This window comes from Camelina sativa, chromosome 19 (genome assembly GCF_030686135.1).
Source record: "Camelina sativa cultivar CO46 ecotype springtype chromosome 19, ASM3068613v1".
Taxonomy (NCBI): Eukaryota; Viridiplantae; Streptophyta; class Magnoliopsida; order Brassicales; family Brassicaceae; genus Camelina; species Camelina sativa.
This window is the reverse complement of record NC_141898.1, coordinates 16,331,743-16,345,089: the sequence shown is the minus strand read 5'-3', so window position 1 is coordinate 16,345,089 and position 13,347 is coordinate 16,331,743. Positions and strand designations below refer to the sequence as shown.

At 33.6% G+C, this 13,347-nt stretch overlaps 2 protein-coding genes and 1 pseudogene across 2 annotated transcripts; 1 reads left to right on the top strand and 2 right to left on the bottom strand.

Moving 5' to 3' along the window:
* Positions 1 to 476: 476 nt before the first annotated feature.
* LOC104766602 (prefoldin subunit 1) lies at positions 477 to 2,059 on the bottom strand. Its single transcript, XM_087502540.1, has 5 exons — positions 1,905 to 2,059; positions 1,759 to 1,812; positions 1,140 to 1,249; positions 879 to 963; positions 477 to 757 (listed from the first exon to the last, which is right to left on the bottom strand). Exons 1-5 carry the CDS (start codon positions 1,926 to 1,928, stop codon positions 647 to 649), a joined length of 384 nt encoding a protein of 127 aa, XP_087358666.1. The 5' UTR covers positions 1,929 to 2,059; the 3' UTR covers positions 477 to 646.
* A 1,669-nt stretch (positions 2,060 to 3,728) lies between these two features.
* LOC147920663 (S-protein homolog 7-like) lies at positions 3,729 to 3,968 on the bottom strand (annotated as a pseudogene).
* A 3,871-nt stretch (positions 3,969 to 7,839) lies between these two features.
* Positions 7,840 to 8,184, top strand: LOC147920662 (uncharacterized). The gene has a single exon (XM_087501177.1). The coding sequence runs from the start codon at positions 7,840 to 7,842 to the stop codon at positions 8,182 to 8,184; it is 345 nt and encodes a 114-aa protein (XP_087357303.1).
* Positions 8,185 to 13,347: the final 5,163 nt, after the last annotated feature.

The following is a 13,347-nucleotide window of genomic DNA, read 5'->3' as shown; positions in this document are numbered from 1 at the left end:
ATATGTTTTGATATATATGTGTACATAATATAACACCAAACATAAAACCTATATCAAAAGAAATACTTAAAACAACACAAATTCAGACAATAAATATTAAATAGTTGAATTAAAACACTAATAATATTATATATTTATATTTATTGTGAATATATATTTTTAAATTATTTTATTTATTAGGTTTCTAAGCTAAAAAAAGTTTATGTCATGTTTCCAAAACGAAAACGGAGTTTCCATCGTCTTTCCAAACATAGATTTTTAGGAATTATGTTTCCGTGTCTTGTTTCCGTGTTTTCACGAGTTTTTGTTTCTGAAACGGGAAAAAGTTTCCATGCAACATAGGTGTGAGGTAAAAAAATTGCAAATTTATTGGTTATATATGTTCAAAATATTAAGTGCCATCTCGAATTGGTTAAATCTGATATATGTCTTCGCACAGGACGTCTTAGTCACTGTCATAAAAAAATACCAGATACTTTTTGAATAATTCTGATCAGACAAAAACTTGGGAGAATCTTACAAAGACGTTCTTAATTTCTTATGGTTTCAATTCAATCCCAGAAGCCCTGATAAAGCAGAACCACCAAAACTCACGGGTCGCTCAAGGTGTTGAGTGTACTTTTTTGTCCAAGGTTTGGAGGGTAAGTTACATAGACATGGACATTATTTGTTGAGCAATGCCTGGTTCTTGCTGCAACAGCTCCCTCAAGTTGTTCTCCACCTCTGCTGTCTGCTTCTCTAAGTACTCCTTTGATGTCTGACAATCATCCCGCAAACATGGTTATGTAAACCAGCATATTAATGATATCCTAATAACCCATCAGCCCTTTCAATCATCAAAGATTATTTATCTTTAATTGAAAGAGGGAATGATGTACCTGTAGAGAAACAATGGCAGCCTCACTGTCCTTGAGTTTTCGCTCTTGTTCAGCTTGCAGCACTGCCTTGGGCTCTAGAACAAACCTGTTCATCATATATGAAGCAAACTATAATCAGCCCTTCAAAACTCACGCAAGGTCCTAAGCTGGATGGACTATTAACCACTCACGTTCTTCCTGAAAACAAGAATAATAAAAAACAAGTTAGACATGATAAACCAAAAAGCTACTATCCTTTATGTAACCAGAGAAGGGAAATACTTGCCTATTGACTTGTAGGTGTTTGTATCTTCAGGCAATGGCCGCAGCTCTTCCAAGGTTAAGAAAGCTCGCTTTTTATCTCCCTCTTTGTTGCGCATCTGATTCTGCACCTAAAAAAGCCAAGCATATACACATGTCAGTTCCAACACCAAACCAAATCACCCACCACATGAAAATGGCTTACGACAGCCAATCTCAGTACTTCCAGTAATAGTAATGTCTATGATTTTTGCCATCTCTATATATCGCCAGTGGCATCTTATTTTATGATAGATAGAGCTAAGCTTCTTTGTAGAAATACTAAATCATATTATAACACAAAGTGACAAACCAAAAGCAAAACAAAGTTCTACAATTTGGAAACTGGAGACTTCGAAGTAGGAACGTGACACTGAAACATATTCATAACGCAGTTACAGAATCTATCTAGCACTGAAAATCACAAGTCACAAGAAAGAACCACTTTTCATGTTTGATTCTAAAACTACATGGTCACATCATTGCATAGTCTCTCAAACGAACAACCTCACAGTAGATGAAAAATCAAAATGTAGCCGACGATTTAAGAGATAACTAATCAAATTAGCAAGGCGATAGTACAAAGGAAGGGAGGATTCACCTGCTTCAGCTTCCCAGTGAGTTCAATCATGCTTGCTTGAATCTCCATAAAAGCCTGTCACTTAACAAATTAGAAATCCATTTTTCTGCAACATCTTTTTGAAGATTCGGATCCGATTCAAGAAATTGAGCGGAAGAGGAACTTACAGCTCTGTTCGCTTCGTCCGCCATGTCTCCAGATCTTGATCTTCCCAACTCCGACGTGCTCCTAAACAAGGGTCTTTTCGTTTTAGGGTGAAAAAGGGAAGTGATAACCTTTCGGGTTTTCACACCAACCGGGTCGGGTTCCAGACGGATCTGCCCGGTACTGGGTCCAATTGGCCCATTTGTAAAATTTTCAACTCTAATTAAAAACATCTCGTGTAAACGCAACAATTGAAAACATTATACAGAGCATGGTGAAAATCAAACCCAACTATTTGTCAAACACTTTTTATAACTAAACTTAATATCCTACAAATAGTAATCTAAACCATTTTAAAATTTAAATTTGCTATCTAAACTATATAAAATATTGTCAATTTCAACATGTGCTGCGAAACGATATTAAATTTAAGTTTAATGATATTGGGTCAAACGATCTCTAGCGTTCACGTGACATTAGGACTAACTAAAATGATGTCGTTTTGGTTATTTCTTAACAACTACAACACATCAAAAAATGACCAAAATGACGTCGTTTTAGTCAATCTTAGTGCCACCAATTGAAAACATTACACACACGGGGTCACAGGAGATATTTTAAGGTGTTTCACATAAATTTCGGCTGACACTTATAAAAGTGTATGTATAAACAGATATTGATTTATTTTTTACTCTACCACTAAAAATATATATAATGCCAGAATAAGTTTTATTTCCATATTTAGCATAAAATCTCTAAAATTTCAAAAATAACATCATATTTCAAATTTAAACCTTAAATTTAAAATATTAAACTCTACCCCTCAAAACTATATTTTTTTTTTGTCAACAATAGATTAGTTCAGATGAGCCACTCAAAACTATATCATAAATGTAAAATTGAGAATATAAACCTAAAACCAAAATCTAAAAATTAATTTAAAATATTGTAATTTATTAAATAGTGTTATTTTGGAAGTTTATAGAATGTGTGTTATAATTGTCCATAAAACATAAAACATGTTTGAGTTTTATTTTAGATTTTTTATTTTGCGAACAGATATAAATAGAAATATTTTATTATTAACCAAAATAGGTAGGAGTTACCGGTTGCACCACAAAAATTCCTATTCATGTTGTGGAGTCTTAGAGTAGTCGTCCTATAGTCAAAAAAATTAATGACTACGTTACGATTATGCTACAATTAATCATGTTCATACCGTATTAATCATAAACTAGTAGTAACATAGTCGTAAATATTTGCGACTAAGTTTATGATTACACATATTAGTCATAAAATAGACACTATTTAACAATTAATGTTACGATTATTTATTAGTTACTAAAAATTTACAATTATAGTGATTAATCGTAGCTTGGTCGTTATACCCTATTTAGCAACCAACTGGCGACTATATAATGCAGTCGTTGTTTGTCTGTTTTTTTGTAGTGACTTCTTTAGGTAAAAATTTTACGTATAGCTCTTTTTGGCCATTTTTATTATTGTCTCCCTCATCTCTGCATCTCTTTCAACTTCTTCAAACTTAATCCTCTTAACTCTTCTCACCTTCTATGATTGCTAATGCTCCCTTGATTCCTGTAATGTTAGTGGAATCGGAATTTGTCATATCACATAGATTACAAACAAATAACATTAGGCTTATGCATATAATTTCAAAAATCCAATACATTAAATATTATTTCCTCATGATTTATATCTTGAACTCTACTAACATCAAAAGTAAAAGACTATATGGCTTAAAAACTAAGATTTTACCAACCATATAAACTTTACATCATGATTCTCATTTTTGAGATAGATCCCATCATCTCTAGCATTCCATAATGTCAGGCCAACTCGTGCGATAGTTTGATGACAAACTTAGTCCCACCCAAAAACTATCCCGAAACTTAAAAGAATATAAGTATGTACGACGCACTACGTGAACACCGAGAGTCTTTATCAGACCTACAATGAATCATGAGAACATCAACATTCCTGCCAAGAGAGTTTCTGAAATAGACTTGGTTTTTTGAAATAAGTTTGATACCGTTGTTCGATCCAACACTCAAAGCAATTACAATGATTGAAACAAGAAAAAGTATTCATCATTTTGAACAATTGTTTTATATAGTTTTTCTTCAAGTTTCATTTATTAGATTTTCAAATTATTATCCTTGCATATTTAATATGGTGAATTAGGTAAAAAAAGAAAGGTCAATCAGACATAACTTTAAAAGGAATATTTGTTTATTTAGGAAAAAATATCACAAAAAGCGTGAACTTAGTAAAAGTGTTTAAAAAATGCATCAACTTTGCTTGTGGTAGATTAAATAGCAAATTTTAGTTGATTTTCCAAATAAACCGTAATTTTTTTTGACTTTGCCAAGTAAACACATCGTTAAGTCAACTATTGGACAAATTTAACTAAGTTAAGTCAACGTTTACAACTTATGTTAAACTAAAAAACGAGGTCGTTTTAAATATATATTAAATCACAAATTTGAGGCTTGAACTCATCACCTATAGTTAACAGCTTATGATTTTATACAAACACATATATTTATAAAGACCTTGTTTGTGTTGGAGATTGACTATCCACTCAATCGCTCAACATGAGAAGAGATTGAAGAAGAACAAGAAGGAAGAAGAAGAGGCTGTCGTAGGTTGAAGAAGAAGATAAAGCAATACGGCCACTCGGACATGTAATCAATTAAGCCCACTTATGTATAGTAGGCTAGGTAATGTTTTGTGGTTTAGGTAAGCAAACAATTAACCTAAAATCTAATATAATAAAGTAGGCTTACACCTCTGAATATTTGGTTTTTTTTGTTTAGCTAATTATTAATATGCTATAAATGGTTAATGGACCACAGAAATATCTCGACTTCCCAAAGCAAAACCGACAGAATCTCACAGTTCCGTCTTCTCCTCTTTCTCGCCTCTCTCTCTCTTCCCCACCCCACCTGATGGAACCCGGGGTCGCATCACCACCCTTCTTATCTGTTCAATTACTGCTAGAAACTCTAATTAATCTCACCTCTATTTTCATGGTGTTTTGTTGACCAAGAATGGAGATATTAAATCAATATTTCATTTGTAAAAAAGATTATGTTAACATCGTTAAAAATCGAAACAATGATATGTAGGAAATTGAAAAATCGTGATAGTTCATGTATTTTTTATCACCTATAAAATAGTTTAAGTATTTTTCTGCCAAAGAAAAAAATTCATGTTTTTTTTTGGCAAATATTAAATAAGTCATGTATTTTTTTGGCATTTTTCCCCTTTTTTTTGTTTCATCTTTCTAATTTAAAAATATGAGAAACACACTCTTCTATTTTTGATTATTATCATCTAATTTAAAAATATATAAGTTATTTTCATATTTAATTTGCTTGTGACATGTGACATATTGTCATGTAATTTTCTTTTAAATTTATTTTGTGGTCTCTTTTTAATATTTTCTTACCTAATTATTTTATATATTTTATATTATATAATATTTTCTAATTTCAGTTACTCTCTCCGGTCCTTTTGGTGTTTATTTTCTTAAGCATGTAATATTTATTTTTAATTAAACCTAAAATACAACATATTTAATCATATACATTAATTCATACTTTAAATATACACTTTAGTACTAATTGTAACAGAAATTACATAAATTGTGAATTGACTATTTGTTTTCTCTATTCACTTTCAGTTAAGTACCCAAATAATTATAATTATAACTTCTCTAATTTAATTTTTGAGAAATGTAACTTCCATCACTTCTTATCCTATAAATAATCATTCTCACATCCTCCTCCATCATATCTCAAATCTTAAATATTTTCTTTGTTTTTTTTTGTTTTTAATTTTCTTGCATTGGTTGAAAACTCAATGAAGATAATATTGTAAAAGTTTAATAATATATTTTACATTGTTCTCCATTTTATTTCTTCTTGCTTTTATGTACTTCTTTCTTTACTTTAGATGTTAGATTATTTCTTAGACATTCATCTATATTTATTTGATTCTTAAAAATATGTAATGTTCTAACTTCTAAGGAAAGAAAATTTTGTAATATAATTATAAAATATCAAATCAATTTTTCTTAACTCCCTCTTTCCTCTAACAAAATTGTAATACATTTTTTTAAGAATACTCATCATTATATTTAGTTTCTGATTAAACATATAATTACATAAAGATCATTAAGCTATATTTATTTAATTCAAATATGTACTTTAAGGATTTCTCTATATAAAAACAATATAATATTTTATTTTCTATCTAGCTTTTACTACAAAGATGAAACAATTATAACTAAATCTAGCAATATAAATTAAAATGAGGGCAATATAAAAAAGAGAATTAAAAGTAAAATTAATTTTTGGGAATTGTACTTTAAAGTTTTGCTTGCACTTCATATGATTTTATAGAGAATAATTTTGTTTCTCTCATTAAATACTTTAGGTTATGTGTTCGCTTATATGAACAACTTAAATTAATATTTGAATATCATAGTTAATTTTCATTATATCATTTTTTTTAACCTCAAATCCTCAGAGAAACTAATGAAAATTATTATCAAAGTTAAATAATAGAAAAAACAAAGAAAATCAAGAGATATGTATGGTGATTATATTTAAATTAGTTATATATTATGAATTTGTATTATTTTTTAAAAATTTAAATTTCCTAAAGACATTTAGATTTAGATTTTTTTGCTTTTTATGATTATAAAATAAAATTAAATTACTTAACATAATTTATTATATATATAACAATCCGCGCATGCGCGGGATATAACCTAGTTAGTAGTATAATGTGTTGTAATGGTAAAAACAAGGCAAGGAAAGTTGTGACATAGTAAGCGGCTAAAACTTTTCCTTCAATACAAATTAACATGAAATCATAGCTACTTCGATCTTGGAGTTTGTAAAGTTGAGTTTTCTGCACAAAATAAAACAACAGGCACAAGCCGAGTTAAAGAAGCTAAAACGTAAGGTTATTTGAAATCACTTACTTGTAGTAAGTAGAGATGTAGAATCTTCAAGTGTTTCCAGTATAAGATGGGAAAAATTATAACTTGTGGGTGATAAAGATGAAGGCCTTACTGAAATTTAAAAGATTGTGGAAGATTATAATAGAAGGAGTCCATGAGTCACTTAAATTGTCCACACATGGACAAGATGAGAAAAAGAAATAAGGGGAATGGGAAGAACTTGAAATGAAAGACCAAACAGCCTTACAACTATTGTTTAATGTTTTTACGAAGGACATCTTTTGAACTTACCTCTCTGTGGCTGAAACCTCAAAAGATGCATGGGAGGTGTTGAAGCTCAGATTCCAAGGAGATACAAAAGGGTCCATGATAATGCTGCAGAGACTAGGGCTAACTTTTACAACCTAAAACAAGATGAGAGAGAGACAATTGTAGAGTTCACTAAGAAGGTAGTTGAGCTGGGAAATGAAATGAGATCTCATGGGGAAGAGTTGCCAGAGAGCATGGTTGTCTCTAAGATACTATGCTCCTTGCAATAGAGGTTTGACTCATATGTGAGAGTCATAGAGCACACAAAGGACCTTGAGACGGTAACAGTGGTTGAGGTAGTCAATGCCTTACAAGGTGAAAAGAAAAGATTGGATAATAGGAACAGTGGAAATGCAGAGGGGGCGTTTGCATCAAGATTTCAAAGGTCACAACACACTCAAAACATGCAAAGAGTAACCAGATCTGAGTCATCTAAACAAAAATGGTGCAATGGATGCAAGAGGAACAATCATAGTGATGAGGAATGCTACTACAAGAACAAGACTGCCAACTCTCAACAGAACACTCAATACAGACTAAGAGGAGGTTGTTTTATATGTGGAAAATCAGGACACTATGCTAGAGATTAGAGGCTCAAGCATAACCAAACTCAGATGCAGGCTCAAGTTGAACCACAAATGCAAGTACAAACGAATATGCAAGACCAAGAACAAGAAAACCCAACAGAAGGGTTGTTTACAACAATTCATGACCAAATCACAAGTAATGGAAACATCTGGTTGATTGACAGTGGAGCTACATGCCACATGGCTAGAAAAGAAAGTTGGTTCTCACAGTTAAATAAAAGCACTAGGACACATGTGAGTTTATGCAGTGGTGATATTATTCAAGCCAATGGAAAGGGTAAAGTCACAGTTATGACTGAAACGGGAAAAAGGGCAATAAGAGATGTCATCTTTGCGCCTAGCTTGGCACACAACTATCTAAGTGTTCATCAGCTAATGAAAAGTGGCTATGGTGTTATGTTCAATGGATCATGATGAACAATCACTAATCAAGAAGGGAAGAAATTATTCGACGCACCCATGACAAATGGATGCTATTCAATTAAGTTCCAAAAATTTAAAATTAAAAACAACAAGGATAGACATCACAGAGGAAGGTAGAAAATTGACCTGGAGGTCATGGTGAAGTCTACTGAAATGTTGAATCCGAGAACCTACAGAAAAGTGAAAAATGATTGTCACATTGTGTGGTTAAAGGAGTAACATGTCCCACAATGGACCAGGATATTCAAGTAGGGAATCAATTAATATGCAGCAATGCCACAATCACAGTGAATGGTTTCAAAGGATGACATACTAACCTGTTGAACACCCGATGAAAGAGAATGAAGGTGAAGTCGGTGGTAAAGAGCCTGCAACCACTTAACAAAGAGAGAAGGTTGAAGGAGCCAAGGCGATAAGTCAGAAAGCAGCTGAGAACCAGAGAAAGAATAACTCACCAAGTATGGACGAGCTGCTAGATCGACATGCTTCTCACGTCAATACAAAGGAAAAATATGTAAGACTGACCCTGACCTGGGAGAGGTTTAAGATGTTATAAAAGCAGAGTTGGGAAAATCTATACTGAAAAATGATCAAATTTATGAAGAGAAATCAAAGGTACAATCAAAACAAGGATAAGTCAAAGAACATGAGGAGAGGGAGCTTATCTGCTGCGATGTTACAAATCTCCTGCCTCACAAAGAAAAACATGCAGTTGGAATTCAAAAGACACTGGGTATCAAACTCGGTTAGAGTAATGATCAGAAAGAGGCAAGAAAAATACCTAAGTGGGTCGAAACAATATCCAACACACCGAATGAGGAGATGGAGAATCTATAAGGGCTACTGCAAAAAGATACCTACATGAGAGAGAATTGAACAAGTACAAAAGAGATAAGAAGAAGCTAAAAAATTTGGAGAGGAATCGGATTCAAAGGATTAATGAGAAAGAATTCAAAAAGAAGAGTCTGACTATGAAAGAAAAAAAAAAAGCTGAAGAAGAAACAGAGAAACTCAAATGTAAGGCACTTGTTTAAAATGGAGATTGAAGATTTGGCTTGTAATGATACCAACATGTGGAAGAAGAAGCACCTGTAACATCCGCGAACTAAATTGTGGATTTTGGAAGTTGGTGTCGATCGACACAAAGAGGAGTGTCGATTGACACCATCAATTTTGGTTCGATCAGGTTGTTTTGAATTGTAGTTTTGGCTCGGTTTGGTTCAATTGAGTTCCTAACCGATGTATTTAAGGAGGAGGTCGACGAAAAGGGTTTTGGGGAAGTGTTTTGTCGCTGTTTAGAGAGAGTTAGACGGAGAAAAGTGTTCTTGAGAGTTGTAACATCCGCGAACCAAATTGAGGATTTTGGGAGTGGGTGTCGATCGACACCAAGAGGAGTGTCGATCGACACCATCAATTTTTGGTTCGATCCGATTGTTTTTAATTGTAGTTTTGGTTTGGTTTGGCTTATTTGGGAATCCCTAACCGAGGTATATAAGAGAAAACTCGACCTAGGTCATGGAAAGAAGTTGTTGGGCCGTTCTAAAGAGAAAAGAGAGAAGAGAGAGTGTTCTTGAGGGGATTTGGAGATTCTAAGCTGGGTTGGTGAGATCTGTTCCTGTGGAGGAGAAATCTTGTGCTAGAGAAGGAGGAGAAGCTTCCTAGGGTGTTGGATTCATCATTGTTGGGTCAGAACTTTCTGCAAAAGAGGTGAGTGCATGACCATAGCTTATCTAAGTCTGAGAATCCTTTGTTTGCTTGATTTTTTGTGTGTTTATGGTGTTGTTCTTGCTTGTGGTGGTTGTGTTATGGTTCTTATAGGTTCCTGAAGCTTTTGGGTGAGTTTGGGACGAATTGGAGATGATTGGAAATGGAGATTCGATGATCGGCTTTGAACAGAACGTGTCTGTGGGGTTGGTGTCGATCGACACCAAGTGGGTGTTGGTCGACACCATTTTGGGGCTAGTGTCGATCGACACCACTTTGGTGTCGGTCGACACCAATTTGTCTGTTGCGTGGTTTCCTGGTTTGTTGTGTTTGATTGTTGTTTGTTAAACATTGGAATCTTAGTTGCTTGTGGGTATAGCCCAGTAGATGGGAAGATTGCCTCACTAATTATTTGTGATAATACTTATGCATCTCAATCGTTGTTTGTGGTGTGCAGGTATGTTACGTGGGATCATGGCGATGAGGAGGAGGATGATCTAGGGTCTCGTTTGTGTAATGTTAGTTATGTTATTGGAACCTTGGATAGAGTTATGCTAGGTTGATGGATAGAATGGTTAGGAATGTAATTGTATTTATGATGTATTGGTTTGTATTGTTGGTATGTTTCCGCTGTGTATAATGGTTATTGCTGGTTTAATGATGAGTTGTGGTTTGGGTTGGTTTAATTACGTAGTATGGGATGTTTAATTATATATTGTATTTATTATTAAAAAAAAACGAGTTGGGTTGTTACAAGAGTTTGGAGGCTCTTTGGGAGATTCTTGGCTTGGATTGAGAGATATGTTGCTGTGGAGTGAATATCTTGTGATGGGAACAAAGGAGAAGGCTTCTAAGGATTGGATTCGTCATTGTTGGGTCAGAACTTTCTGCAAAAAAAAAGGTGAGTGCATGACCATGGCTTATCTAAGTCTGAGAATCCTTCGTTTTGTTTGATTTGTTGTGTTTTGTGGCATATCCTTGTATGTGTGTGGTTGGTTGTTAGTTCTTTGAGTTTCCAGGAGTTTTGGGTGAGTTCCGGACGATTTGGAGGATTTGGGAAGCGGTTCTTCGACTTTCAGCTTCGTGCAGAATGTGTTGTAGAGTCGGTCTCGATCGACACCAAGTAGGTGTCGGTCGACACCAAGGGAGAGTGTCGATCGACACTAAGGGAGTGTCGGTCGACACCAAGTTTTGTCAGCAGCGGCTGATGCTTATTTTTCCTGGTTTGTTGTGTTTGGTTGTTATTTGTTAAACATTGGTTTCTCAGTTGTTTGTGTGTGTAGCCTAGTAGATGGGAAGATTGCCTCACTAAGTATTTGTGATAATACTTACGCATCTCAATTGTTGTTTGTGGTGTGCAGGTATGTGACGTGGAATCATGGCGATGAGGAGGAGGATGATCTAGAGTCTCGTTGTGTGTTGATGGTCTTTGTTACATTGTTTATGTTGGAACCTTGGATAGAATGGTTAAGAATATTATTTGTATTGAGGATATACTGGTTTTGTATTGTTGGTATATTTCCGCTGTGCATATTGATTGTTGCTGGTTTAATGATGTACTAGTATTTGCCTCGTGCATACGCACGGAATTAAAAGTGTTAGAAATCATATAATATAGGAGTATTAGCACAAAGAACCACTACGACTTTCTAAATTATGTGTTACTTACTTGCTTAGGGCACATGGCAATTACCATATATGTAATTTATTGGTCTGCTTTGAGTTCCAAATGCTTAAAATGTTCTCCAGCGATATAATAGAAAAGTTGAGTGAACTGATGAAATGTTTTTTTTTTTCTCTATTGTCAACTCCCCGAAATCCTTAGAAACATTTTCCTACTTGAAGGCATACTTGTTCTGCAAAGTTTTAGATAAAGTAAAAAAATTAATAATTTGGAATTTGGTAAATTGGTTTACAAAGTACAGCGTACTTATGCATATGGATTTCAAAAATAATTGTTTCAGTACCTTCTCTTTTAGTTGTTTCCTCAACAGCTTTCTAGGTCGGCAACATGATCCTTGTGATTAATTAGCAATTGGGCCTCTGAAATGGTCTTGTTGTTACTTTGCATCTTTCTGTTTGTCCTTAGAAATCAAGACGTGAGTATAATAAATACTTTTACTATCACTCTGCAACTCCTTGAACACTGCATATTGCCAAATACATGGTTAAATGGGAACAATGTATCCATATAAACTATCATATTAACAGAAAAAAGTATATGCGAATCTCAATTCTCAAAAATCATGACATTGAATTATCCAATTAACTGAGCAACGATGACGTGCTAATCACCTTAAATTCTCATCCCACTTTCCATGAAGCATCGTAATTAAGTATATCTCTCCTCAAGGATACTTGAATAAATAACTAAGACACAAAGAGCTCATGACGATTCTTCCTCCGTGACAGATTTGATGCGAAAGAATAAGACGATGAAATAAATAAACCAGACATGAGCAAACGGAAAAAGACATATATAGTAAATTGTAAAAGATTAAAAGGACGAAAATCCTTGACAATGAACATAAAAATATGATTTGAAGCCATGCGTACTGTAGGGTTTTAAGAAAAATAAAGAATGAAAAAGAACCCAAACTATGAAGATGAGGCAAATATGAGAGATCAAGACATGCTTATATATGAGAATAATGAACTGTTTTTGTTTAGAAGCATGGCCGAGAAAAAGGGATCGTGGAATAGTGCCTCAGTGGAACAGTTATATATTGTTTTTTTCTTGTTTTCAGATTTCTCTGCAATGATATTTTGAGAGAAAAACAATTAAATACGTTTTTTTAGATTACCAAATCATGGGCCTTAAACTTACGAAGCCAGTTTTTTTTCCTTCGCCTTTTCTTCAAATTTTGCTTACTTTTTTTACACGATCTCTAATTTGTTTTAGAATTGTTTTATAATTAAAATTTAAAACAGAAATCCATATGGCAAAATTTTACTGGACAAGTGACTTGTGCTTTATAGTATAAAGGATTAGGTTTTGGTTGGCTTAATTAAGTAGTATAAGATGCTTAATTATATATATATTATTACTATTTAAAAAAAACGGGTCGCGTTGTTTCAGCGCCAGATTGCATAAACATATGACAAGAACAAGGGATCTGTCATGATGAGAAACAAATTTGAAATTGGGTCAAACTCAATCATAATTGCTAAAGTAAAGAATGAAACAATGAGGGAGCAATATAAATTACTTGTGAGTTTTGTAGATCTCGAAAAGGGGATCCATTCAAAGCTGAAGGAGGAGATCGATGACCTGAATTACTCACAAGACTATTTGCAAAACAAAGAAAAGATTCAAGATTCAACCAAGCTTGATAAGAATCACAAAAGGGGAAAAAACAGATTATGATCCAAGCAAGAGACGATTTTGAAGAAACTGATGAGACTATGAAGATCAAGGCAATGAGGGAGCATAAGAACTTACCAATAAGC